This window comes from Candoia aspera, chromosome 3, assembly GCF_035149785.1.
Source record: "Candoia aspera isolate rCanAsp1 chromosome 3, rCanAsp1.hap2, whole genome shotgun sequence".
Lineage (NCBI taxonomy): Eukaryota > Metazoa > Chordata > Lepidosauria > Squamata > Boidae > Candoia > Candoia aspera.
Window position 1 is genome coordinate 156,766,270 of NC_086155.1, and position 25,505 is coordinate 156,791,774.

At 35.9% G+C, this 25,505-nt stretch overlaps 1 protein-coding gene across 1 annotated transcript in view; it reads left to right on the forward strand.

Annotated features, from left to right (window-relative positions):
* PIEZO2 (piezo type mechanosensitive ion channel component 2) overlaps nt 1-25,505 on the forward strand; it is a 224,439-nt gene that overhangs the window by 192,351 nt on the left and 6,583 nt on the right. The window contains exons 34-52 of the mRNA XM_063299098.1: nt 5,393-5,496; nt 7,647-7,745; nt 9,120-9,219; nt 9,827-9,889; nt 10,850-11,016; nt 11,481-11,635; nt 12,959-13,129; nt 13,922-14,317; nt 14,716-14,974; nt 15,282-15,464; nt 16,474-16,723; nt 17,706-17,838; nt 19,527-19,674; nt 19,761-19,975; nt 20,248-20,406; nt 21,265-21,412; nt 23,082-23,270; nt 23,415-23,507; nt 24,362-24,534. Of these exons, the coding sequence (XP_063155168.1) occupies nt 5,393-5,496; nt 7,647-7,745; nt 9,120-9,219; nt 9,827-9,889; nt 10,850-11,016; nt 11,481-11,635; nt 12,959-13,129; nt 13,922-14,317; nt 14,716-14,974; nt 15,282-15,464; nt 16,474-16,723; nt 17,706-17,838; nt 19,527-19,674; nt 19,761-19,975; nt 20,248-20,406; nt 21,265-21,412; nt 23,082-23,270; nt 23,415-23,507; nt 24,362-24,534 (3,205 nt within the window). The remainder of the gene's footprint in view (nt 1-5,392; nt 5,497-7,646; nt 7,746-9,119; nt 9,220-9,826; nt 9,890-10,849; nt 11,017-11,480; nt 11,636-12,958; nt 13,130-13,921; nt 14,318-14,715; nt 14,975-15,281; nt 15,465-16,473; nt 16,724-17,705; nt 17,839-19,526; nt 19,675-19,760; nt 19,976-20,247; nt 20,407-21,264; nt 21,413-23,081; nt 23,271-23,414; nt 23,508-24,361; nt 24,535-25,505) is intronic.

Consider the following 25,505-nt stretch of genomic DNA (forward strand, 5'->3'; position numbering starts at 1 on the left):
CACAGGAGACTGGAATGCTAAGGTGGGCAGTCAAATGACACCTGGAATTACAGGTAAGCATGGCCTGGGAGAACAAAACGAAGCAGGACATAGGCTGATAGAATTTTGCCAAGACAACTCACTCTGCATAACAAACACTCTCTTCCAACAACCTAAGAGATGGCTTTATACATGGACTTCCCCAGATGGACAACACCGAAATCAGATTGACTACATCCTTTGCAGCCAAAGGTGGCAGACATCTATACAGTCGGTAAAAACAAGACCTGGAGCTGACTGTAGTTCCGATCACAAACTTCTTATTGCACAATTTAGGATCAGACTAAAGAGATTAGGGAAGACTCACAGATCAGCTAGATATGAGCTCATTAATATTCCTAAGGAATATGCAGTGGAGGTGAAGAATAGATTTAAGGGACTGGACTTGGTAGACAGGGTTCCAGAAGAACTATGGACAGAAGTTCGCAACATTGTTCAGGAGGTGGCAACAAAATACATCCCAAAGAAAGAGAAAACCAAGAAGGCAAAATGGCTGTCTGCTGAGACACTAGAAGTAGCCCAAGAAAGAAGGAAAGCAAAAGGCAGCAGTGATAGGGGGAGATATGACCAATTAAATGCAAAATTCCAGAGGTTAGCCAGAAGAGAGAAGGAATTATTTTTAAACAAGCAATGCATGGAAGTGGAAGAAGACAATAGAATAGGAAGGACAAGAGACCTCTTCCAGAAAATTAGAAACATTGGAGGTAAATTCCAGGCAAAAATGGGCATGATCAAAAACAAAGATGGCAAGGACCTAACAGAAGAAGAAGAGATCAAGAAAAGGTGGCAAGAATATACAGAAGACCTGTATAGGAAGGATAACAATATCGGGGATAGCTTTGACGGTGTGGTCAGTGAGCTAGAGCCAGACATCCTGAAGAATGAGGTTGAATGGGCCTTAAGAAGCATTGCTAATAACAAGACAGCAGGAGACAACGGCATCCCAGCTGAACTGTTCAAAATCTTGCAAGATGATGCTGTCAAGGTAATGCATGCTATATGCCAGCAAATTTGGAAAACACAAGAATGGCCATCAGACTGGAAAAAATCAACTTATATCCCCATACCAAAAAAGGGAAACACTAAAGAATGTTCAAACTATCGAACAGTGGCACTCATTTCACATGCCAGTAAAGTAATGCTCAAGATCCTGCAAGGTAGACTTCAGCAATTCACGGAGCGAGAATTGCCAGATGTACAAGCTGGGTTTAGAAAAGGCAGAGGAACGAGGACCAAATTGCCAATATCCGCTGGATAATGGAAAAAGCCAGGGAGTTTCAGAAAAACATCTATTCCTGTTTTATTGACTATTCTAAAGCCTTTGACTGTGTGGACCATAACAAATTGTGGCAAATTGGGGATACCAAGTCATCTTGTCTGCCTCCTGAAGAATCTGTATAACGACCAAGTAGCAACAGTAAGAACAGACCACGGAACAACGGACTGGTTTAAGATTGGGAAAGGAGTACGGCAGGGCTGTATACTCTCACCCTACCTGTTCAACTTGTACGCAGAACACATCATGCAACATGCTGGGCTTGAGGAATCCAAGGCTGGAGTTAAAATTGCTGGAAGAAACATTAACAATCTCAGATAGGCAGATGATACCACTTTGATGGCTGAAAGCGAAGAGGAACTGAGGAGCCTTATGATGAAGGTGAAAGAAGAAAGTGCAAAAGCTGGCTTGCAGCTAAACCTCAAAAAAACCAAGATTATGGCAACCAGCTTGATTGATAACTGGCAAATGGAGGGAGAAAATGTAAAAGCAGTGAAAGACTTTGTATTTCTAGGTGCGAAGATTACTGCAGATGCTGACTGCAGTCAGGAAATCAGAAGACGCTTAATCCTTGGGAGAAGAGCAATGACAAATCTCGATAAAATAGTTAAGAGCAGAGACCTCACACTGACAACAAAGGTCCGCATAGTTAAAGCAATGGTGTTCCCTGTAGTAACATATGGCTGCGAGAGCTGGACCATAAGGAAGGCTGAGAGAAGGAAGATCGATGCTTTTGAACTGTGGTGTTGGAGGAAAATTCTGAGAGTGCCTTGGACTGCAGGAAGATCAAACCAGTCCATCCTCCAGGAAATAAAGCCAGACTGCTCACTTGAGGGAATGATATTAAAGGCAAAACTGAAATACTTTGGCCACATAATGAGAAGACAGGACACCCTGGAGAAGATGCTGATGCTAGGGAGAGTGGAGGGCAAAAGGAAGAGGGGCTGACCAAGGGCAAGGTGGATGGATGATATTCTAGAGGTGACGGACTCGTCCCTGGGGGAGCTGGGGGTGTTGACGACCGACAGGAAGCTCTGGCGTGGGCTGGTCCATGAAGTCACGAAGAGTCGGAAGCGACTAAACGAATAAACAACAACATGAAGAGCTACTGTATATGCTATAACTTAGAATCATTGTTCACATGAGATGTCACATACAGTATACTCAAGTAGTTTGCATGGATGGAACGCATTGTTACTGAGGAGGTTCATAATGTCCCCTGAGCCAGAATGGATCTGGGTCTTTGTGCAACCATCACACTACGTATTTCACAACCAATGTGATCTTTTTATATGTAGATTTACGTGTTTAACAGCCATATTTATGCAAACATCTACTCATACTTTTATGAGGTACCAACTGTGTATGCATACTAGATTACATACAGTAATTTATGAGATATATGTCAGTATATGAGATCAGAATACATAAGTTTAAAACTCACTCCAATATCCTGCTAAGTAGAGCTAATTAGTAGAATTGTATTCAGGCAGCAAGAAGTTAGCAGTTTTCTGTGAAAATACATCTATGGATTAATTTTCTGTGCTGCATAGATCAGAAAGATGTAATAAAAATCGTAACTGTATACGGTACTCAGGCTTTTCCTTCCTCCTTTCAGATAATTCTCTGAATACACTTATTTCATTGTTCAATTTTCTAGCATTTCATATTCTGCCTCATTGACTACTTCCCTCCGTTGCTTTCCACTCTTCTTTAACTTTCAAGCTAAAGAACAGTCCTCTCCCAACATTCCCATTTTTAAAGAATGGCATTTGTGTAGAATTGGATAATAACAGTAGATCTATTAACAATATGAAGTTCTCTAAACCTTAGGGTCCTAAGATCATGTCAGACTGGTACAGCAAGAACAAAGTGGCTTCTTTGTTTGAAGAACAAAGCCAGAAAGGTCCAGAAACAGCCATTATTATGGTTGGTTGCACAGTCAGCCAGATGTTTAGACTGGATCTGGCATTTTTATGCACCTATCGAGTCCTTCCCAAGGACTTAGGATAAGCAGATGTTGTTGTTCGATGGTATTAAAGGTATCGTTGAGGATGGAAGCTGTTCCAAGTAAAGCTGCCTTTTGCAATTGACTGATGGTGATTTTGTCAATGCCAATGATGTTCAAGTGGTGCTCCAGATGTTTTGGAATTGCACCCAAGGTGCCTAATACTATTGGTACTACCTTTGCTTTCTTTTGCCATAGTCATTCTATTTCCATTGCAGGTCTTTTTTTTTTCTCCAGTTCTTTCTTTTCTATTCTAATAATATATATTATGGTTGATCACACAGTCAGCCAGATGTTTAAACTGGATTTGGCATTTTTGTCCACCTATTGAGTCCTTCCCAAGGACCTGGGATAGGCAGATGTTGTTTAATAATATTAAAGGTATTGTTGCAGGATGTATATTATTACTGTTATATTTCCTTCAAGTCAATCTTGACTCCTGGGGACTGCCTGGACAAGTAAGTCCCTGCAGTTTTCTTGGCAAGATTTTCAGAAGTGTTTGGTCATTGCTTTTGTCCTAGGGCTGAGAGAATGACTAGCCCAAAATCACCCAGATGGTTTTCATGCCTAAAGCAGGATTAGAACTCACTGTCTCCTGATTTCTTGCCCAATGCCTCTTAAATCACTACACCAAACAGGCTCTCTAATTTACCTTTAAAGAAAAAAAAAACTACTAGATCTTCTGAGAGTTCAGTTGATAAGTTCTCAAATTCCAGCCTTAGTATTTCCACCAAAACCCTGTTTTGCTTCTGAGGTCAAGAACAATAAAGTCTTCCTGGATGAAGGAGAAGATTTACATACTGTGTAGATGGCTCCTTCATGCCAAACAGGAAGACATCTTAGCATGTACAACATTCCTATGACTGCAGTATTTCTTCTACATTTCTTTAAACAATTCTCACTTTGATATTCAAATACTGTGAGTAAGAAGAACTTAGGTAACATCGATGCTTAAGTTCTTTAAGCTTTAGTTTGTACCTGGAATAAGAGAGGAGGATAGCTTAGAACACTGGTAATGGATTGTACCCATATTATTGAATTTTCTTCCCAAATGGTGGCAGTTACTTTTCTTCATGTAATTTTCTATAGCCTAGTCAGGGCAGAGTTCATAAAATCAATTTATCTTTGGCTTAGGATAAGTTATTTAATATATGTTTTAGATAAAATAGAGGATAAGGTATGATTGAATAATTTATTTTTATGGTTCAGAAAGCTATATAATGAGGGTTAAATATATTCTCAAAAGTCATTCTATCTGTGTTTCTTATTGTAATAATAAATATATTAAGATATTTTACTTTACTTGCAAACATTGTCTTAATGGGCAAATGTAATGCTGTGACTTTGATTTTATCTCTTGCTTAATATTTTATTTTTAATTTTCCTTTTTTTTTCCTTTTTTGATCCAGTTGGACCTGTTAGCTTATTTGATGTTTTAAAAAATGAGCTTCTGTTCAAGGATATAAGGCCCAGTTCATTCATATTATTTTACAACTTGAACATATGGAGGCATCTGTTTTTTTAAAAATTCACAAGCAAAAATTAATTTTTATCTAATTATTTAAAAAACAAAACAAAAACGTAATTAATATTTTCTTGATATTAAGCCTAAAGAATACAGCAAAACAGAAGAATGCTTCCAGATGCTAGCAGACTTTTAGCAGAACTACCTTTTTGTAGTAGTTGTTTTGGGTGGGGGAAGAGAGCACATATTAATTTAACTTGCTCCTCTGAAATTAGAAGACTCTCAACCTCTCACAAATAAACATTTTTTGAAGTTATGAATGTTGCAAGCCTTCAATAAGATATTCCAACTTTTTTTTTTGCTTTTCTCAACTTTTCTTCTGATCATGCTATAATGTTCCTATTATTGAGGTTTCTTTTTTGTGATGACAAACATCCCAAATGATCTATCTGCTTTGTTTGCCTTTTCTCCACGTTTATATGTCCTGCCACTGAGTCCCATAATCATAGACCTACTTTTGTGTGCCTTTGTGTCATGGCTCAGGATAGACCATATGAGAATTGTTTCCTTATGAGAAATAAAAAGAACATTTTATTTTGCTTAGTGGTCAGAAGTGGAGATTATTATTTGTTTGAGTCGGACAGTGAAGAAGAGGAGGAGGAGGAAGGAAAGGAAGAGGAAGAACCTCCAAGAAGATCTGCTTTCCAGGTACTGTTTTTGCATGCATGGTACTCCTACAGACAAGGGTGGCTGCACAGTGTGGTCAAAATGGTGGCCACAATTATTGCGATCAAATCGATGCCTCTTTTTTATGTGCATCGCAATCTTGACTTTTTTACCATACCTTTGAATACCCCTGCCTACAAAGATAGCTTGAATGGTCTGAATTGTGGTGAAACAATAAAGGCGCCTTTTGGTTTGGGTCAAACAAGTACAGGTTTGAAGATATACTTTTGTAAGCATAAATAGAGTTTGAATAAATATTTAGTTACAGATATCAGATATATTGAAAATAAATGTATGTAGCTTAGAGAAAAATAAGCCAGTACTGTTTAGATATAACAGAATCCATCAATCTGATTAATTCATGCATATTCAGATTCAGAACACCCACACATTTTGTCTAGGCAGGAATATCTGAGGGGCAAAAAAGTGAAGATGGCCATCCACAACCAGAGCTGTCATCTTAACCTTTTGAACACACCCACACACCCATGGACAACCCTATCTGTAGGTTCATCAAGTAGGGCAATTTGATATTTAGCTATATTCCCATGGGCTAAATTCTTTGAGGCGGCCATCTAGGCAAATTGGTATGGAAAATTATATCACTATGTACATGTGATCTTGTCACATCTGCATCCATAATTGCACAGCTGGCTCAGTAAAATGACAAGTTTGTAAATAAAGATTGGGATTGTTTACTTAAGAGCTTATGGTAAACTGAGCACTCTAAAATCTATGAAGTGGATTGGATTCATATTTTGTCATACATAGGGCAGATTCACACTGTATACTCTTTATGTTTTGCCTAAATAAGTATTGTAATTTTTGTTTGTTTGTTAGTCTGACATATTTTTCAAACTATCCTAATCCAAAGAGACTTTAGGCAGCCAGTAAAAAAGAAACAATGCATACAATAATCAATTCAACTAAAAACAATCCATTTTTACAACATTCAATCCTATATTGTGACGGTGCCCATAATGAGCCCGGGCCAAAGACACTATGTTTCACTTGTTTATAAGCAGCAAGGGTATGGATTACATGTACCTCTGAGGGGAGAGAGCTCCACAAAGTGGGGATACCATAGAAAGGCCTGTGGTCTTGCACATACCCCATTAACCTTGAAGGAGGTGGGAGTCTCAACTTCTCTAGATGACTAGACCAAGTGAGCGGATTCAATTCAAATGAGGTATTACCCAATATAACCCACTGAATGGCTTAAAGGTAACAACCTACACTTAGAGTTGGGTCTGGAAGGCTTCTGGTAACCAAAGCAGTGGCTTTAAAATAGTAGCTATTCTCCATTGGTGGGATGGTCCTGCCAGTAGTATGGCTGCTGCATTTTGTACCAGCTGCAGGTGATCTACAAAGGCAACCTCATATAGACAGTGTTTCATTAGTAGTTAATTTAGAGAAGGTGACATACCAGCTTCTTGGGCTGTCCTTTATAGGACACATTAATTTTACTTTTTACAATTGAGTATAGTCATTGATTTATATTTATATTCACTTTTATGATCAGTACCAATCACAAATGAAGTGTGTATTCATTTTTGAAGCCTGGGCAATAATTTCTAGTTTTATCAGAGATACTAGCTTAACGGTTCATGAGTTGAAAGTAATTTTTGTGTATCATCGATCCAAACATTTTATAAATGTCCGCAGTTTATGTTGTTTTATCCTAAACTATTCTATACTGGAGTTTCATTGTAGCCTTCAGATTTATTTTGTAGCAGATGCATTTTTTGTTTGTTTTTTATTTTTTAATCTGAGAAATTATAAGAATGGATTATGTACATGTCTGTCATAAAATCTCTCCATTCATAAGGTTGTATTAGAGGCAGAGACAAGGATCTGTAACTGTATCTGTGGAATACTAAAAATTCGTTTAGAATATGCTTTTCTAATCTAAGTTACTAATATATAATTGTTACACATGTAACTAAACCTTTTATACACTGTCCTGTAACTAAATCAAATGCATTGCTAGACTGAATACTCACAGTTAACATTGGATAAGCCTGTTTTAAATTAATATCAATCCTACTGTCTAATAGAATCGTACAGTATGTTTCTTAAAACATTAGCTTTTACATTTTCACTAATTTGTCTTGCTTTGTCCTTCTTCATAGAGAGCTATTGCGAAATTTGCTTCAGCCATTTTAGCCTTACCCAAGTCTGTTATTAAACTGCCCAAAACTATTCTTCAGTATTTAATCAGAGCTGCAAAGGTATTTGATATTCCATATCATGTAGAATATGATCCCATTGTATTCTGGCAGAGTATCCCTTTTCTGCATTTTTCCTCTTAATATGAGTTTTGGGAGGTTTTGGGTGTTAGGACAATTAAGGATTTGACTCAAATTTTCGGTTAACATACTTAACAATGAGAGATATTATCTCATTTTAACTATAATTATATATCTCAGAGAGAAAATGCAGAGTCACATCTTAGTTTAATTCTAGACTTTCCATCTAAGCTGTGTTAAGAAGATTTCATCAACTTGCATGCATTTATAGGTACTGGATAATTGGTTAGTTGAGTGGGATTTTACCCTGTATGGTAATCTTTGTCAGAAAGATTACACAAGAGTGCAAAATGGAAGGTGGATTTATGAAAAATTTGGGACTCTGCATGTAAGAACAGCTTACACAAAGCAACTCTGAATTTGTGCTGTTAAAAGTTGTTAATATAGCAACTACATTATTGCTAAAAACTAGTTATAAGCTATAAGGAAGCCAGGGCATTGACAGCAACTCTCTCCTTTCTTTTTTATCATATTTTTTCCATGTCCATAGGTCACAAGCTCACAGTTTATTTTATTTTTATGATACTCAATATTTTAAAAAATACATTAATTAATAATACACCAAAGTGAGTCTTGTACATTAAAACCGAAGTTTTAAATAACAGCTAAAGTAGCATTAGGGTTCTATCTAATGACGGCATATTCTCCCTTCCCTGAGAGTCTGAGCATGCTTATGTTGGCAATAATAAATCTTCTGTTTATTTTCTCACCTGCTTTCCTTTGCATGCATCTATATATTTGTGTTGGCTGTAACTAATATATGACATTAGCGATGCAGTGCTAACTAGCAGAAGAGTATTTTCATTCTGCAGTGAAAATCATACAGCAAATATATTTTTAATCGAACAGCTATCACAGAAGTATTTTTTAAATTATTAATATGGTTATGGGTTGGACAAATGTTTGATACCAGGGAATAATAACATAAAGAATGGCTGTACTCCTACTTTAAAAGATATAGTCAGTCCTTAAAAATAATTCCGGATATTACCTAACTGGAACTATCTGTATTGACACTAAAGTTAAAGTTAATAGTAAGAAATAGTTTGTATATAAATGATTGCTTCATTTTCAGATTTTTGAACATAGTTGTGGATTCATACCAAATTCATAAGAATCCACAATTCTGCTCAAATGTTTTATCAAATCACAAAAATTATTTGAGAACTTTTCCTAAATGGATAATGTTTGCAAAATCTCCCAACTCTAAACACATTTCCAAATTTATATTCTTTTTGTCATCTGCTTAACATTTACTTAGTAGAGAAGATGAATAAATTGGTTTCTCCCCTCTAGTTTGTTTATCAGGCCTGGATTACTGATCCTAAAACCGCCCTACGACAGAGGCGCAAAGAGAAGAAAAAATATAGAAAAAAGCAGAAAGGATCTGATGATGGTAGGCTTCACAAATGATCTCAGCTATCTCTGTTAACTATACACATAGCATTTTATGCTCTCGTTGAAAAAGAACCATAGTTTGCATGCAGAAAATCACAGGTAGCTTCCATGATTTTGCATAGATCTCTAGCTGGGATTCTCAGGAAATTATGGTTTCATTGAACTTATAAATCAGGATGTTCTACTCAGATTATGCTTCTCCAGTTTAGACAGCTGGAGTCTAGCCAGCCAAAAATCTATTGAATTAAAGTCCAAGGGATAAAGAAAGGAAACAGGATAGAGAAATTAAAGATTTATTGCCATTCCAATTAATTATTGTTTTCTTGTTTACCAGTAGTCATCACAGGCATTATATAGACTGATAGATACCACTGCTAGAGGGCTACTGGAAAATAATAAATAGAGTGTTGGTTTTGGTTTGGGAAAAAAGATAATGTTGGCCTAGCAATCAGTTCAGAGCATTAATTCAGCATTGCAGCATCAATAAAGAAACTTCATATATTGTGTTCAATAAAGACTATTTAATTATGTGTTCAGTAAAAAATTAAAAGGTAACTGAAGTCAATAAATCTAATTTTGCTACTTCTTTCATTTTGATTTATCAGTTGAAATAGATGTGGAGAGTGAAGAAAGAGATGAACCTGTCAAAAATAAATCTGATGGCCCTGGTAAGCAAAGAAGCAAGATAAGTTTTCATTTAAAATAATAGCAGCTGATGGAACAGCATAATTATCTCTAAAATAAAGATAAAATATGTATAATGCAGAATTTATTGACAATTTTATCTTGAAAGTCACATAAAATCTTAAATGTGATATTGTTCAAGCCAACATCCATACATTAGTTTGAGTCTAGCAAGTTGTTCGGATACCATGTTCAGTTCAAAGGTATTGCAGTCATAATCATTTTTCATATCAGCCACTACTTTTTGAACATTAAAAATACTGCTGAGAGTGCAGCAGCAGTATATAGGGTAGAAGATGTGGAATGATTACAGAGTGATTTTAAAGCCAAATGCAAAATTTAAGAAACATTCTGGCAATAAGTATTTCTGCATAAACAGAGCAAAGATTCTAGCATCATCTAACAATTATAATAATTGATATTAAAATGAAATAAGTCTGATTCTGAAGTTTTGCTAATCACCTAACCCTTGGAGGTAGAAATGCCCTAGAAAACAGTGTTATTCTGTGAGAATAGAACAGAACAGAACAGAATAAACTTTTATTGTCCTTCCACTATACACCAAGGTGCATGTTAAAATGAAATTCCGTTGCAATTGGCTCACAAAAAAATAATTACTATAATATCATTCCACTCCCCTAATCATTATGCCTAATAAATATCACGGTCCTATATACAACATGTGCCACAATGAAATGAGAGGGGATTATTAAGAGTTCAGGAGTCTAATAGCCCAGAGGATAAAACTATTACCTAAACTAGCTGTTCTGCATCGAATGCAGCAGAACCTTTTCCCATCAAATGAAAAGTATGTTTTCCTGAGTTTGATGGAGCTTACTGTCAGATAATGGTTCACAGGTCTGTGATTTTGTTATAATATTCACAACTGTTCATAATTTTGAGTATTATTTGGTAAAGCACATTTTTCCTTGTTTCTTTCCCAGATAATATTTTTAAAAGAATATATAATATTTTGAAGTTTACCTGGGTTCTTTTTCTGGCAACGATAGACAGTTTTACAGCTTGGCTCAATTCAATTTCAAGAGAGCATATTGATATCTCCACAGTATTAAAAATTGAGAGGTGCATGCTAACTAGAGAAATCAAAAAGGTAATACAGCATGTTCATTTATTTTTCATGATGGCAAAAAACCTCTGTTTTTTCAGATTTAATTTGATTAGCCTGTTATTCCTTTGGGGGGAGGGGTTTAGATTTTTATCATTAGCAGCTACATTGTATTTTCTTCTTTTTTAATGTGTGATAAAGTGTATAATTTGGGTTTTAGTTTGGGTTTTAGTTTTGTTTTATGCTGTTGTTGCCATCATAGAGTATGGAGGAAAGTCTTAAGAGTGACATAGAAAGAAAATGATGTTATAGTAGTATACCAAGACTCATGGATTTTTAATTGACTGTACAACTCTAACTTTGGGCTATTTTCTTTCTCTTTCTCTTTAAAAAAAAAATCCCACCAAACAATTGACAAACCCAGGGAATAAAGTCTTTTCCTGCTACCCTGGTTCGTCTTCTGAATGTTAGCCTGCTTAATTTTCTAAGTTCTACATTTTCCTTCTCAGGGAAATGTTCCAACTCGAGAAAGTATCCATATGTATTACCAGAACCATATAATGAAACTTTCTAGGGAATCAGGATTGGATGAAATTTATGAGCCTGGACAGGCTGAGAGGACAGCAAGTTTGGAATCAGCAGCTTCTCGTGACAGTGAATCCAGGTATTCTGTTACAGTGAGCACAGTAATTCTAAATATATAGAGGATGACCTTCATAAATATATAAACATCTAGTAATGAAGCTTAGCTTGAAGTTGATGTTGAACTGGTATAGAATCTTATAGTATCCTATTTAAAATTTAAAAAATGATAGCCAACATATCTTTAACCCTTAGATTTTTCTCATGTTAAGAGTATATGAAAGCGGCACAAGTTTTTCCATCTGATAAAGCGTTGTTTCTGATGTGACTTTCTTTCAATAAATGCAGTTCCAAAAAGTTCACACAATAGCCCCATGCATTAAAAGAACATGAGAATCCACAAATTAGTCTCAAATAGCAGGGCCCTAAACACAGTAACCTACAGTAGAATTGATTCCCATACCCTGTTTATTTTTCCAACATTGCAAAAGATTGTATCTTGCTACAGAGATCTGTTCCATTTGAGAACTGACTCTGACCCTATGAGTACCTCTCATTTGGAGGAACTTCTGTATTTGTTATTCTGTACATAAAACTCCCGTTTTAGTTGAATGCCTGGACAGGCCTGGAGCAGGCAGACAGAACTTGTTCACATGACCCCAGGATTCTGTGATCAGATGGACCTTCCTTAATTCATTTTAGAGAAAAGTGTTTTTCTTCAAAAGCTATTAACTAGTATCATGAAAAAGAGATATCTATTATCTATTCCAAAAAGCTGCTGCTCACACGTTATTTATATGTGGTTCATTTCATTGTCCTCAGATATCATGTTCATTTCTAAGCTTGAGAAAAATAGAATCAAAACCTCCCCAAATGGTTGTGGCTAGACTGGGATAAAGATGATGTATTTTAAAAAATCAATATTTGGAACTTAAAATAATTTAACACCATTTTAGTTTTAGTACAGGTTATTTACAATAACTTTAATATATTTGGCTATATCTTTTTAAAATATTGATTTATAGTGCCTGCTTAATGTACCCATAAGTTCCCCGACTGCAACATTTTTAGCTATTAATCTTACTGATAGATCAAAGAAGCTAAAAATGATGAGTTTTATCAGTCTTACTAGAGGTTGAATGCATGAATTCCATCAGTCTTACTCCATAAGTAAGTTTACATCCTAATTTCTCCTGGCTTCCCATTTTGCTGTTACTGATCATGTATGGTTATCAGAATAAAAATAGTACACTTTGGCACCAAAAAGCTTGTTAAGCTCCATGAAATCCTTTTTTGTCTGTATCTCTTTCGGTATTTTGCATGGCTGATCTGCACGTTCACTGTTGAGCCACATCAGGATGCCATTGGTATATAACATTGTCTTTGTAATTGTTTGCACTGCTAGCTGCTGCACAGAAGCAACTACACTGTTGTTGTCAAGGCAATCTACCCTTGATGATTTAGATGGTCCAGACCCTATTCCTAAAACAAGTGAACGTGCACGACCTAGGCTTCGTAAAACATACAGCATGGATATGTCCTCCTCATCTGCTGACAGTGGCAGTATAGTATCAAGGTGCTTAATCCTTGCATGCTTTTCACTCAATTATCCCAACCGCTATACATTTTGGCAATGTAAAATGTGATGTTTGCATTTTTATGAGTAAAACTATTTGCATAGTCATTTGGGGCATCTCTCTCTTGTTTAGACTAATAGTAATACTGTATATATTTATGTCATTTTCATGCCTTCTCTTTAATCCTTACACTTTTGCTCTCAAGATTCTTAATTATGTGCCTGTTTATAGTTTCACTTTTTAGTTCAACTGTGAGCTTGGAATGCTGCATTCAGATGCTGATTTAAGATTCTAGTTAGCTTCAGTTAACATTATTGCTCACAAAAATGCTTAATGGCCAAGGCACAAGGGATCTTTCTACGGCAGAGAGGGTAGAACATTCATCTCATTGTATGATCCCAATTCATTTGTTTATGCATTATAAAAAAAAAACCCACATACCTGTTCTTCATTTACAGGCAATATACAACAATAAACGGAAAAAAAACCCTTAAAATGCATTAAAATAAAACAACTAATAGTATACAACAATCCCATTGATGGTTATAGGTTAATGAACAGAGCCCTAATAACTTCTAAAATGCTGAAGCAAATCAAAACGTTTTCAACATGAAAACATTTGGGGAATATGAATATTTCAAAAATCAATGTTGTCAAGTCCACATTGATATAATACTGAAATCCAGTGTAGAATCCAACAACTCAATTTTACTTTTTTAAAAAGGAGAGTAAATGTTATTTGTAAAATAAGAAATTGACAAAAATATATTCTTCCTCCTCATTCTTGACAGTGAGGCTACCCAGGTCACTATGCTGTATTCCCGTCAGGGGACAGCAGAAACCATTGAAGAGGTCGAAGGGGAGGACCATGAAGGAGAAGAGGCAGATACTGAACCCAGACAGGAACATGAAATGGAAGATTATTGTATGGATTCTGAAGGAGCTGCGTATATTTCTGATACAGATATGCCATCCTATTCTGCTTTGGATGGCATTGCTGAACCCCCTCCTTCATATAGCAAAGCTGTGAGCTTGGAACTTTTCCCCTTAGATAGTTCCCAGGATGGTTCATCTGGTAGAAACCAAATGATTGTGAGCCCAGATGAAAATCAATCTGAAAAACGAGAGGATTCTATTCTCCCTCCCTTGACACATGAGCTGACTGCAAGTGAATTACTACTTAACAAGTAAGGATCCATGATTAATTAAGTATGCAGATTAATTGGAGCAGTGATGAAAATTGTTTTGTGAAAACATTCGGTGGTTGGGGTTTTTGTGGTTCATTTAACAAGCTAAATTCATTTGATATTAACCTACCTTTTCAAATACCCTGATTTTACTGGATTTCCTTAAATGTAATTTATTTATGTAGTACCTGTCCAAATTTGTCTTGGCATGGAAAATAAGCAAGGCAAGGTATAGTTTGTAGCTTGATATGTGGAATTTGTTGCATAGCTCTTGGGTAATACCCTGTTATGTAGAAGCATTGTTATTATTTACAGACTATTCTGTAGAATTTTAAATATTTACATATAATTAACATATAAAATCATGGGATCTAATTTTATTCTAATCTAATTTACAGAATGTTTCATGATGAGGAACTAGAGGAGTCTGAAAAATTCTACTCTAGTCAACCTCGACATTTGCTTCTTATTTATGCTCTATATAATACACTTGTAGCCCGCTCAGAAATGGTGTGTTACTTTGTGATCATTCTTAATCATATGGTCTCTGCCTCCACAATTACCCTTGTGCTTCCTATCCTCATCTTCCTTTGGGCCATGCTATCTGTTCCAAGGCCTAGCAAACGTTTTTGGATGACAGCTATAATCTACACTGAGGTATGTCATTATTCAGTAGCTGTTGAATAACTCTTTCAAAGTTACCAGAACATTGTCTTCCTTTTCTGGTTTATCTGTCAAGAGACTGGAAGCATCTGCTTTCTGGTTTAAGCTAACTTAAACTGTTGTTACATCTAAGCCTGAACAAGCTGTAATTTGTTTAAAGTACACTTAATCTGCACTTCATGCCATTTCCTGTCATCCTCAAACATAACATTTTTAAGAAACTGTTCGGATTTTGCTAATTTTTCTGGGTTTAATATGAAAATGTTACCTTACCTATTGATTTTTTTTCTCTATCCAATAGGTTACAATAGTGATAAAGTATTTTTTCCAATTTGGATTCTTCCCTTGGAATAAAGACTTAGAGAGAAAAAAAGATAGACCTTATTTTGCTCCTAATATTATTGGAGTTGAGAAGAAAGAGGGTTATGTGCACTATGACCTTGTTCAGCTACTTGCTTTGTTTTTTCATCGGTCCATTTTAAAGGTATATTTTTGTTTGTTATTTTGTTTTTGGGACAAAATGGTAAAACTGTCAGCATGCATACAGTACTTTCCAGCCTACCTGAACTTCCATTCTGTGTTCTGAATAAAATAGTGCCCCACTAAACCAAAAACAGTAACTTATGCCTAATTCAAAAATGCATTAAGATATACTTACTTCCTTTTATTGGCAAGCAGCTCCATGCAAGGATCCTTGAATCAGCCAGAACTCTCTCTCAGCCCAACTCACCTCACAGGGTTGTTGTTGTGGTGAAAATAGGAGGATGAAGGAGTATTTGGTATGTTCGCCGCCTTGAGTTATAAAAATAATAAAGGCGGGATATTAATACATAAATAAATAAACTTTCATACTGTTTAAGGCATAAGTCAATCTCTCAATCTCAGTGCTAAGACTATGGAAAGGATTTATATTCTCTGATTTTTCATAGTTAAGCCCTTTTCCTTTCTCAACCACTAAAGAAATCTCCAAGGAGAAACCTTTTACTGTCTCCCAGTGTTGAAAAAGGAAGCCTCTATTAGGTTGGGCAAGAAAAATGTGTCCCTCAGCATATCTACATTGATCAACTGAGGAAAGAGTCCTGAGAAAAATATTTGTAGGTGTGTCTCTGTATACATATGATCTGTATATGACTGAGTGTGCAGAAATGTGTGAACAGATCCTTGAGGCCTGGGAAAAGTCAAACTTCAGTTCTCTAGTAATTTTCTCTCCCTACCCTAAAGGTCATGGCACACCATTTCAGCCATAACCAAGCCCACATACAAGGCTGTGAAATCCAAGAAAACTAAACAGATAGCATTTTTGAAAATAAGTACTGATTATAGCATAGAAGTGATTAAAGTGGAATACTTTTTGTAATATATTCACCAGAGGCTAGTTAACAAGACTAAAGCAAAAGCTTTGCGTAAAGCGAAGCAATATCCAAAATAGTCAATGTCCAAGTATAATAAATAATATCAGTAACTCTGAAGATTGTTAAATGTTGTTCTTTTAGTGTCATGGATTATGGGACGAGGAAGATGGAGGAGACAATAGCAATAGTAAAGATGACTCCGATGATGAGTTGGCTGAATCATACAGAAGAGATTCTGCTGACTCTTTGACATCAGTCAATTTGGCAGCATCTGTTGAATCCATACATGTCCATTTCCCAGAACAGCAAGCTGCCGTCCGCAGGAAAAGTTCAAATAGTGGCTCATATTTATCACAGAGATCCAGCTTCTCCTCTCACCGTTCAAAGAGAGGTATGACTGGTGGCATCAGGACTCTAAACTGGCCTGTTTTGTATTTGCCTAAGCCTTTCTTTCAAGAAATAAAGTAGCAAAGAATAACAAGTAAATCATACTGGTGATCCTTATATTAAAGAAAGCTAGGTTGAGATGGAGAGTTATTATAATATATTAACCTATTATTTTCTTTGAAGAATGGTATTCTCCATATCCTGTTAATGCCAGAAACCTTGAATTATTTTAGGCAAAGAACAAAAACATTGTGATGTTAGTGGAAAAAAGAAAGATATTGCTTGTTAAAGGTATATTTTAATGCTTTTAATTGTTGCTGTAGCATTTTTCTTTTTTAAGGTCTCTGTTGTGTTTTAAAGTTCATAAGATGCCTGAGTTATATCTTATAAAGGTGGGCTACAAATTCTAACAATCAAAGATATTTTAATGCAGAACTCCCTACCTTAAATTAAGTTTCATCTCCCTGACAATATTTTTAAAGTACATTATTCTTTTAAGTGTAGAAATTGGATTTCAACTAACATTAAATAACTTTAGAATTAAAATGTGGAGTCCTTGGTATTCTCTGAGCTTGGCTGTTTGCTTGCCAATGTTTCATTACTCAACTAGGTCACATCTAATTTTAGAATTAAAAGTTTTCAGTCCCCTAGTTGCTGAATAATATGAATGCAAGGTGTGTTTTCAAGAGAGAAGAATGCATTAGAAAGAAGATGCAGAGTTTTTGCCATGTTCGTCTTCACTACACCTTGAAACGAGCCCAAGCATGGACGTAATGGCCTGATAGAGATTTTCTGTTTGTTTTGTTTGATAAAAAGGAATTAATCTTTTATTTCATATTTTTATTCTTGCTTCTTCTTACTGATCATAGTTCAAACAAATCCTATTTTTCCAAATTTAGAGAAAGAAAAAGGATCCAGTTTTTTTTTCCTTTCTTTTGAGCTTTCCCTTACAAGTACAATAATTCTTTCTCCGCTTGTATTTTCAGGAAGTACCAGCACACGGAACAGTAGTCAAAAAGGAAGTAGTGTGTTCAGCATAAAAAGGAAATCAAGGAAAGAACTTCTTATGGAAAAATTGAGAGAACAATTTATCATAGCAAAGGCATTTACAATTAAAAAGTGAGCAATTACACATATTATCAGGTTTATTGCAATAAATACTGAATCTAGAGAGTGTTCAAGATGTTCTAATATTGGGAAAGTGGCCAGAGGGAAATTTGTATCCATTTTAAGTCACTAATGGACTCCAGTTCATCACTGTCTACTAAAGGCAGACCCATATACCTGATTGCCATGTAGCAAGAAAAGATTTCTGGAGAATGGGAAACAGACTTTTTTCATTCAGTGTACAAGGGGCACATCCCCAATACTAAATCACTAGGACTTTAATTACACTAATCCCTCCCTCCCTCCCTCCCTCCCTCCCTTCCTCCCTTCCTTCCTTCCTTCCTTCCAGCAGTAAACATGAACATTTCCCCACCAAGCTATTATTTTAAGATTACCTTTCTTTTAAAAATATTAATCAATCATTTTATGCATATGTGAAGAATCTATCAAACATCCATAGGCGTGTCAAGTTTCTAACACCCCTCTTATATGTCGAGCCTTGCAGCTCCTTTGCTTACCTTAAATTATATGTGCTAGAACAAATTAAATATGTTGGCTATATTAACAACTATGGCATTTGTTTACTCAGAGACTATATATATTTATTTTGTATTGTTTTAATTGTTTTTAATTGTTCTAGTTTTATGTTTTTTTATGATCGTATGCTACCCAGAGTCACTTGTTGATATAGGTGGCTATAGAAATCAATCAATCAATCAATCAAATAAATATCCTAGAACAAAGGGAGCCAATCTGTTCAGATACTTCAGATATCTGGAGATACAATTCCCATGGCAATTGTAACCCAAACATTTTGAGGGCAGCCCTACTCCTTCCTTGGAGGAATCAATTACAGGTAGTCTGCATTTAGTGGCCACAATTGGGACTGGCAACTCCGTTGCTAAGTGAAGCGGTCACTAAGTGGGAAATCATGTGACTGCAACTGTGCTTTCCAGCTCAAAACTGACAAGACTAATCAGTTTCACACCTTTTGTTTGCTTCCTAACCACTCTCCTGCCTTTTGGAATGCTCATCCCAGCACTGGGATAATTAGCAAGAAGGGAATTAATGTTTGCATATACATTCATTGGAGAAGAAGGGATTATAAGAGAGTAAGCAGGAACACAATAGGGAATACACATTGAAAGCAATGCACTGGTACCAGCAGCTACCAGCACACTATACAAACAGCCTGGTGTATTCCCCATTGTGTGCCTGCTTAATCTCTTGTGATCCCTTCCTCTCCAATCTCTCTGCCCTGCAAGGCTAGAAAAAACAAAAACCACAGGTCAGGCACAGGTCAATGCATACTGACTGTAATGGTGATCATATGACTGAGGGACCCTGCAAAGGTGATAAATGGCCATAAATTGGTCATGAAGTTATTTTTTTCAGCGCCATCGTAACTTCAAATAGTTGCTGATGAATGGTTGGTAAGTGAGGACTACCTGTACATTGATTAGGATCGGGTCAAGACAGAGACATCTAAGGCCACATTTGCATTGTTTTTTTTATCAAAATGAATTCTCTTATATGATTGTCTCTAATATAGGAGACAGGAATAGATAAAGAGTTAAGGCAACAAGGAACTCCATATTTGGCTTCATATGGTATCTGTGAGGCAGCAAATGAAATTCTAAGCAAGTGCATCTTTCCACAAAATTACTTTGTAACAATGACTGCATTTTGTACTATTTCAGGACGCTTCAAATATACCTGCCCATCAAACAGTTTTTCTACAACCTTATCCACCCGGATTACAGTGCTGTGACAGATGTTTATGTCCTGATGTTCCTAGCTGATACCGTGGACTTTATTATCATTGTCTTTGGATTCTGGGCTTTTGGGGTATGTTAGAAGGAGATGATGTGTTTGAGTAAATCTGCCAGATACTTTTGTAAGGAATAACTTTGCTTCTTCTGTTTTCTTCCCAGAAACATTCTGCAGCAGCAGATATTACCTCTTCATTATCAGAAGACCAAGTCCCAGAAGCCTTCTTAGTGATGGTACTAATTCAGTTTGGAACCATGGTAGTAGATCGGGCACTGTACCTAAGAAAGACAGTCATGGGGAAAGTCATCTTTCAGGTCATCCTTGTTTTTGGCATACACTTTTGGATGTTCTTTATCTTGCCCATAGTGACAGACAGGTAAATGCATTGTATTTAAATGATTTTAGTTCAGTACTGTTACTTTTATTATTTATTACTTTAAAAATATGGCCAGTTCATTTACAGATAAAATTCATTTCTTGTGAACCCAAAGAATGATTGTATTGGATAAAGATGAATGACAGCAGTAATAGATAATATTCTGAAAAGAAATGGGTTGGTTTTACCACATTTAAATAATGTAGAAAGTATTCATTCTATGAAAGACATATAAAAATGCATTTGTTTTCTTGATGTGTTTTGTATTGTAGGAAATTTAGTCAAAACACAGTTGCCCAGCTTTGGTATTTTGTGAAATGTGTTTATTTTGGATTATCAGCATATCAGATACGCTGTGGCTATCCAACCCGTGTACTTGGCAATTTCCTCACAAAAAGTTATAATTACATAAACCTCTTTTTATTTCAAGGGTAAGTCTGTGAATGTGGTATAATATGTCTTTTTTCTTTACAGTTCCCTTTTTCTTTATTCTTTCTTTATATGAACATTTATAGACTGCACCTCCACCAAGACTGATTCATAACCAAGCCATATTACCTTGTCACCTTAATGTTTTCTTTAATATGGAAATGCTACATTATTTGGTAAGATGAATTAGATGAGCACCATTAAATTTGCAGTATATCATGAAATAAATATTAATTCATAACTGGATTGAATATAACCCCTTACCACACACTTCTACTCAGAAGTGAAAAGGAAACATTTCCTTGGGTAAAACCTTCTCATTTCATACAGGAGGGGAGGGAGATTTGGGGCATCATACTCTTTTTGTACAGAAGGTTTTAGGAAATTAGCACAGACAAATGAAACATTTAGCTGGTCTTCAGCCTGGTACATGAATGGTGAAAGACAGAACTAATCTTCTAGGTCATCCTAGATCTACATAAAATCGTTCTAAATGTTCAAATAAATCTCTTGTATTCTTCCATTATTTCAGGTTGGGCAACTTATTTTGGAAGGTGGTGGTGGTGGTGGTGGTTGTTAGCCTTTAGGACTGAAGGGGATATGGGCAGTGATGGAGTGATATGACCTATTGTCTATCTCCGTTTTTCTCTGGGCTTATGTTCTTACTCCAAGAAATTAGGGGAATAATGTTTCCAAAAGTGGTGGTGGTGAGATCTGGGAGTGCTCTGGAAGCCACAAAATGGAGGCCCTGTACTACATTTAGCCCATGGCGGTGAGAAGCCCTGATCTCTCTATTCTGTGCAACAGACTATTTCAAACTAAAACTGATTTTAATTCTTTGGCTGATATTTTCTCGGTAGGTTCCGCCTGGTCCCTTTCTTGACTGAATTGAGGGCAGTAATGGACTGGGTTTGGACAGATACCACATTAAGTCTTTCCAGTTGGATCTGCGTTGAAGATATTTATGCTCATATATTCATTTTAAAGTGCTGGCGAGAGTCTGAAAAAGTAAGAAATCTAAGGGGTTTTTTTTCCTGCAACCTTATAATCAGGAAAGAGATCATATTGTACAGTGTGAAAAAAGAAATGTGACAGTATTGCTCATCTATCCAAATTAGGTTAATGGTGTTTCAAACTTCCTAAAGTTGATGAGATTCCAACATTAATCTCAACTAATTTTCTTACTTCTATTCACAGAAACTTATTTCTTCATATTTATATATTTGATAGTATGCAGGCTCCAGAGCATATGAAATAATTATATTTTTTTAAAAAGCACAGCTGAGAGAATACATAAACATTTGTTAAATGTAATAAATATTTAATTGTCCAAAGAAAACTCTAGCCTTATTTAGTCCATGAGAAAGGAACTTTTAACTGAAAGCAGGCCTACTGAACATAAGTTAATAACTTTCTCAGAAATAATTTCTAGATGCACTACTGTATATTCCAAGTTAGAGTATCTTAAAGGCCTTTTTGCTAAGACACTCCCTTGGAAGACCCAGGACATAGATCAAAGCTAAAACTATTAGGACTATGTATGCAGTGCTTAGATTCTGCTGGGTTTTTTGAGTGACAATTTTATTTATTTATTTTTTCCCCTTCGGAAAGCAGTATATAGTGCAGAGGTGGGGGTTAGGATGACACCCAGGCTGCTAGGCTATAATGCTACAGAATGGCTTCATTAAAAGTGCAACTATTAGTGCTACAACCTGCAGCATTAATTTGAGCAGAAGTCTATTTTCCCTCAATAACTGTCCAGTAATACAGCTATAATCAGTTATCTGAAAATAGAAGGAAAAAGAAGAATTATTTCAGTTCCTGCAACTTTCTTCCATTCCTTTGATCTGGAATCTGTAGCTATTATGAAAGAATGCTTTTCATTGGAATGCTGTTTGGACAAGCTGTTCATTCTAAATTCACATTTTTCTAAGCAGCATAAAATGATTATACTGTTTCATACTTTGTTTAATTTACTTTTCCAAAGCTTAAAACAAGCCTTTTCATCCATTTCCACACTATGCCAATGATGGTGATAGACAACAGATACAATCAAATTATAGAGGCTTTGTATACGTAGAGTCCCTGAATTACAAGATCTTTATAAGAATCCTGATATAAGAGTCCTTTGGCACTTTCCACAAAACAGCATTTTGCAATATAAACTTTATGGATCTGAGATCTCGTTAGCTGACCTCAGATGCTAGGAGCTGCTTGAATGGCAGTGTTGCTGTTACAACAGATTTTGCTTTAAGAATTGATAAATATGCTTTGCTCCCCCTGGTTGGTAAAATCAGCTAAAACCTGCCTGGGAATATGGATTTCAAAGTCAGTGTCTTCTTGCTGTTCTATAGTTTTATTGAAAAAACCAAGTTTAGACCCTCTGGTTTCAGACAGTGACATTTACTATTTAATTTGCTATTCTTGTACAAGATGTTGGATCATGTGGCAGTCTTGTCTCAGTTATAGTCATTTGGATAATACTAATTATTTAGATCATGTGTTGCCTCACAAGAAATCATGCAAGTCCCAATATGATAAGGACCCTACTTATGAACACAATAAAGTTCAAATACATGGCAGATGTAAGTTAAAAAAAAATAATGGATTTTCTCTCTTCTTAAGGGAAAGAAAAACATGCATTTATTTGTTACTTGCTTTTTTTCTCTTTTTGCAGCGATATCCCCAACCAAGGGGCCAGAAGAAAAAGAAGGTTGTGAAGTATGGAATGGGTGGCATGATTATTGTCTTGCTGATATGCATAGTGTGGTTCCCGCTGCTCTTCATGTCTCTAATTAAATCTGTTGCAGGTGTCACAAATAAGCCTCTTGATGTATCCATCACAATAACTTTAGGAGGTTACCAGGTAAAACCAATTAAAACATCATGTGTTATTTTCTTTCATATGCTAGCATCCATAGCAGACTTAAATTTCAGCAAAAGAAAACATTGCTACATATTTACTGAAAGGTATCTATGGTGTTAACATCAGCTTTATATTATTTTCCAGCCTATTTTTACAATGAGTGCCCAGCAGAGTCAACTAAAAAATATGACAAATAAACAATATAATGACCTCCACACTGCTTTTAAGAAGAATACTGTAAGTCTTTTTTTAAGGGTACTATAGAAATAATGCTACTAATGGCAAGCAATTGTGAAAGCATTCAATATTCTTCAAATTACCATCATGACGATTTGATTGATTGATTGATTCCATTTGTACTGTCACTCTGAGGTTATCCATGCATTAATCTGTAAATCCAGTTAGTCTCAGTGCTTAATAACATGTAAAGGAGGAAGCACTAAATTTATATCAATGTATATTTGGATGTGTGTTATATAGCAGCATCTGCACCTTTCTGTGTACAGCTACAGAGAACAAGCAGCAGCCAAGGACAAACATGTACGATAGCTTAGCACTTGCACTAGGTCACATAAGTGAGCTCACATGCCGCAAGTATCACACCCTACAGTGGCATTTTAAATCAGTCATTTAGTAGCTAATGCTTGTCTGTTTAAGTAGCTGCCCTGTTCTAAAATGGAAATGCAGAACTTCTCATAAGTTGAAAAATGTTTCACTCATTTTCTGCAAACCAGTTAAGGGATACACTTATGATGTGCTTACACTTTTGAGAGAAAGGAGAAAATAAAAGAAAATTTGGCTAAGCTAGCTGATCCCGTGATTCTGTAATAGTAGGTCTTCCTTACAGAATTTGGAGTATCATGCTTTGAAGTGCTCTGGCCATTCACTTAATTAGCCAAAAGGTGTTCCTGGTTTTTGTTTCCTTTTTACCTAAAGTGCTACTTCTGCCTGTTTTCTTTCATTCATCCACTAGTCAGGCCCATACTCCTTTTCCACAGCTTGCCTCCCCCTATTTTTTTGAATAATGAAACCTTCAATGTATACTTTTACAGACAAGAAATAGAGATAATTTCCTTCTTTTATTTTTAAAGGGTGCTTTACAGTTTCTAGAGAACTATGCTATAGAAGATGTAACAGTGGCACAACTGGAAGGCAGTTCGAATTCTTTATGGACCATCAGCCCTCCTAGCAGAAAAAATATGATAAAGGATCTCAAGGCAGATAATTCTGATTTTTCTCTGGTTATTTCATGGAGTATTCAAAGGTAAAACTTCATTGGCTTATCAGTTTTTTATCTAGTGATGGCATTCTTGTTACTGTATTTCTCTTATATTTAAACTTGCTTGATAAAAAGAGGCCCTCAGATACTTTATATATTAACATATTCTCTCTGAGGATAGATTGTCACAGCTTTGGGTTCAGAGTAGAACTCTGCTACTAAATACTAATTTATTTCATTCAACTTAGTATCATGGTTACAAAGAGCAAAACTACCCATGCTATACACATTCAACTCTTAAAACTGAAAAAAATAAGATAGAAAGAATAAAAATTAAATTTAAAGTAGAGTGATAAGAACCACAGACACTTCATGACTACATTCACCGTCAAACTATCATTAACCTTTGAAGGTGACAAACTGTAGTAACCTTGGACATGGATGTGCTAGCAATGAAATAAATAACAGTCATCAGTATGCTCAAGGAGTTCAGTTACTACAAGGACAATAACAGTAGGCATACCATCATTGTAATACAGGTAGTCCTTCCTTAACCACAACGGGGACCATCAACTCCGTTGCTAAGTGACACAGTCGTTAAGTGAGGTGTCACATGACCGTGACTTGTGATTTCACTGCCAGCTACTCCATTGACTCTGCTTGCTGGAAGCCAGTTGTGAAGCACACAAATGGCGATCACATGACCGTGGGACACTGTGATGTTCGTAAACTCTCCCCATTTGCGAAGCTCCTGAATCTTGACTTGACTGCGGGGATGCTGCAATGGGCATAAGTGCAAGGACCAGTCATAAAGTTACTTTTTCAACACCATTGTAACTTCAGTCACTAAACAGGACAGTCGTTAAGCAAGGTCTACCTGTAAAAGCAGTACAGAAAGACATGGGCTAAAGTCTGCTTCATCAAACCCACAAAGGAAGGTCTTTTGTTGGTATTTTGTGGAAAAGGTCTTCCATCACTACTGTTAATTTCTGGGACTACAAAGAATACCATACATG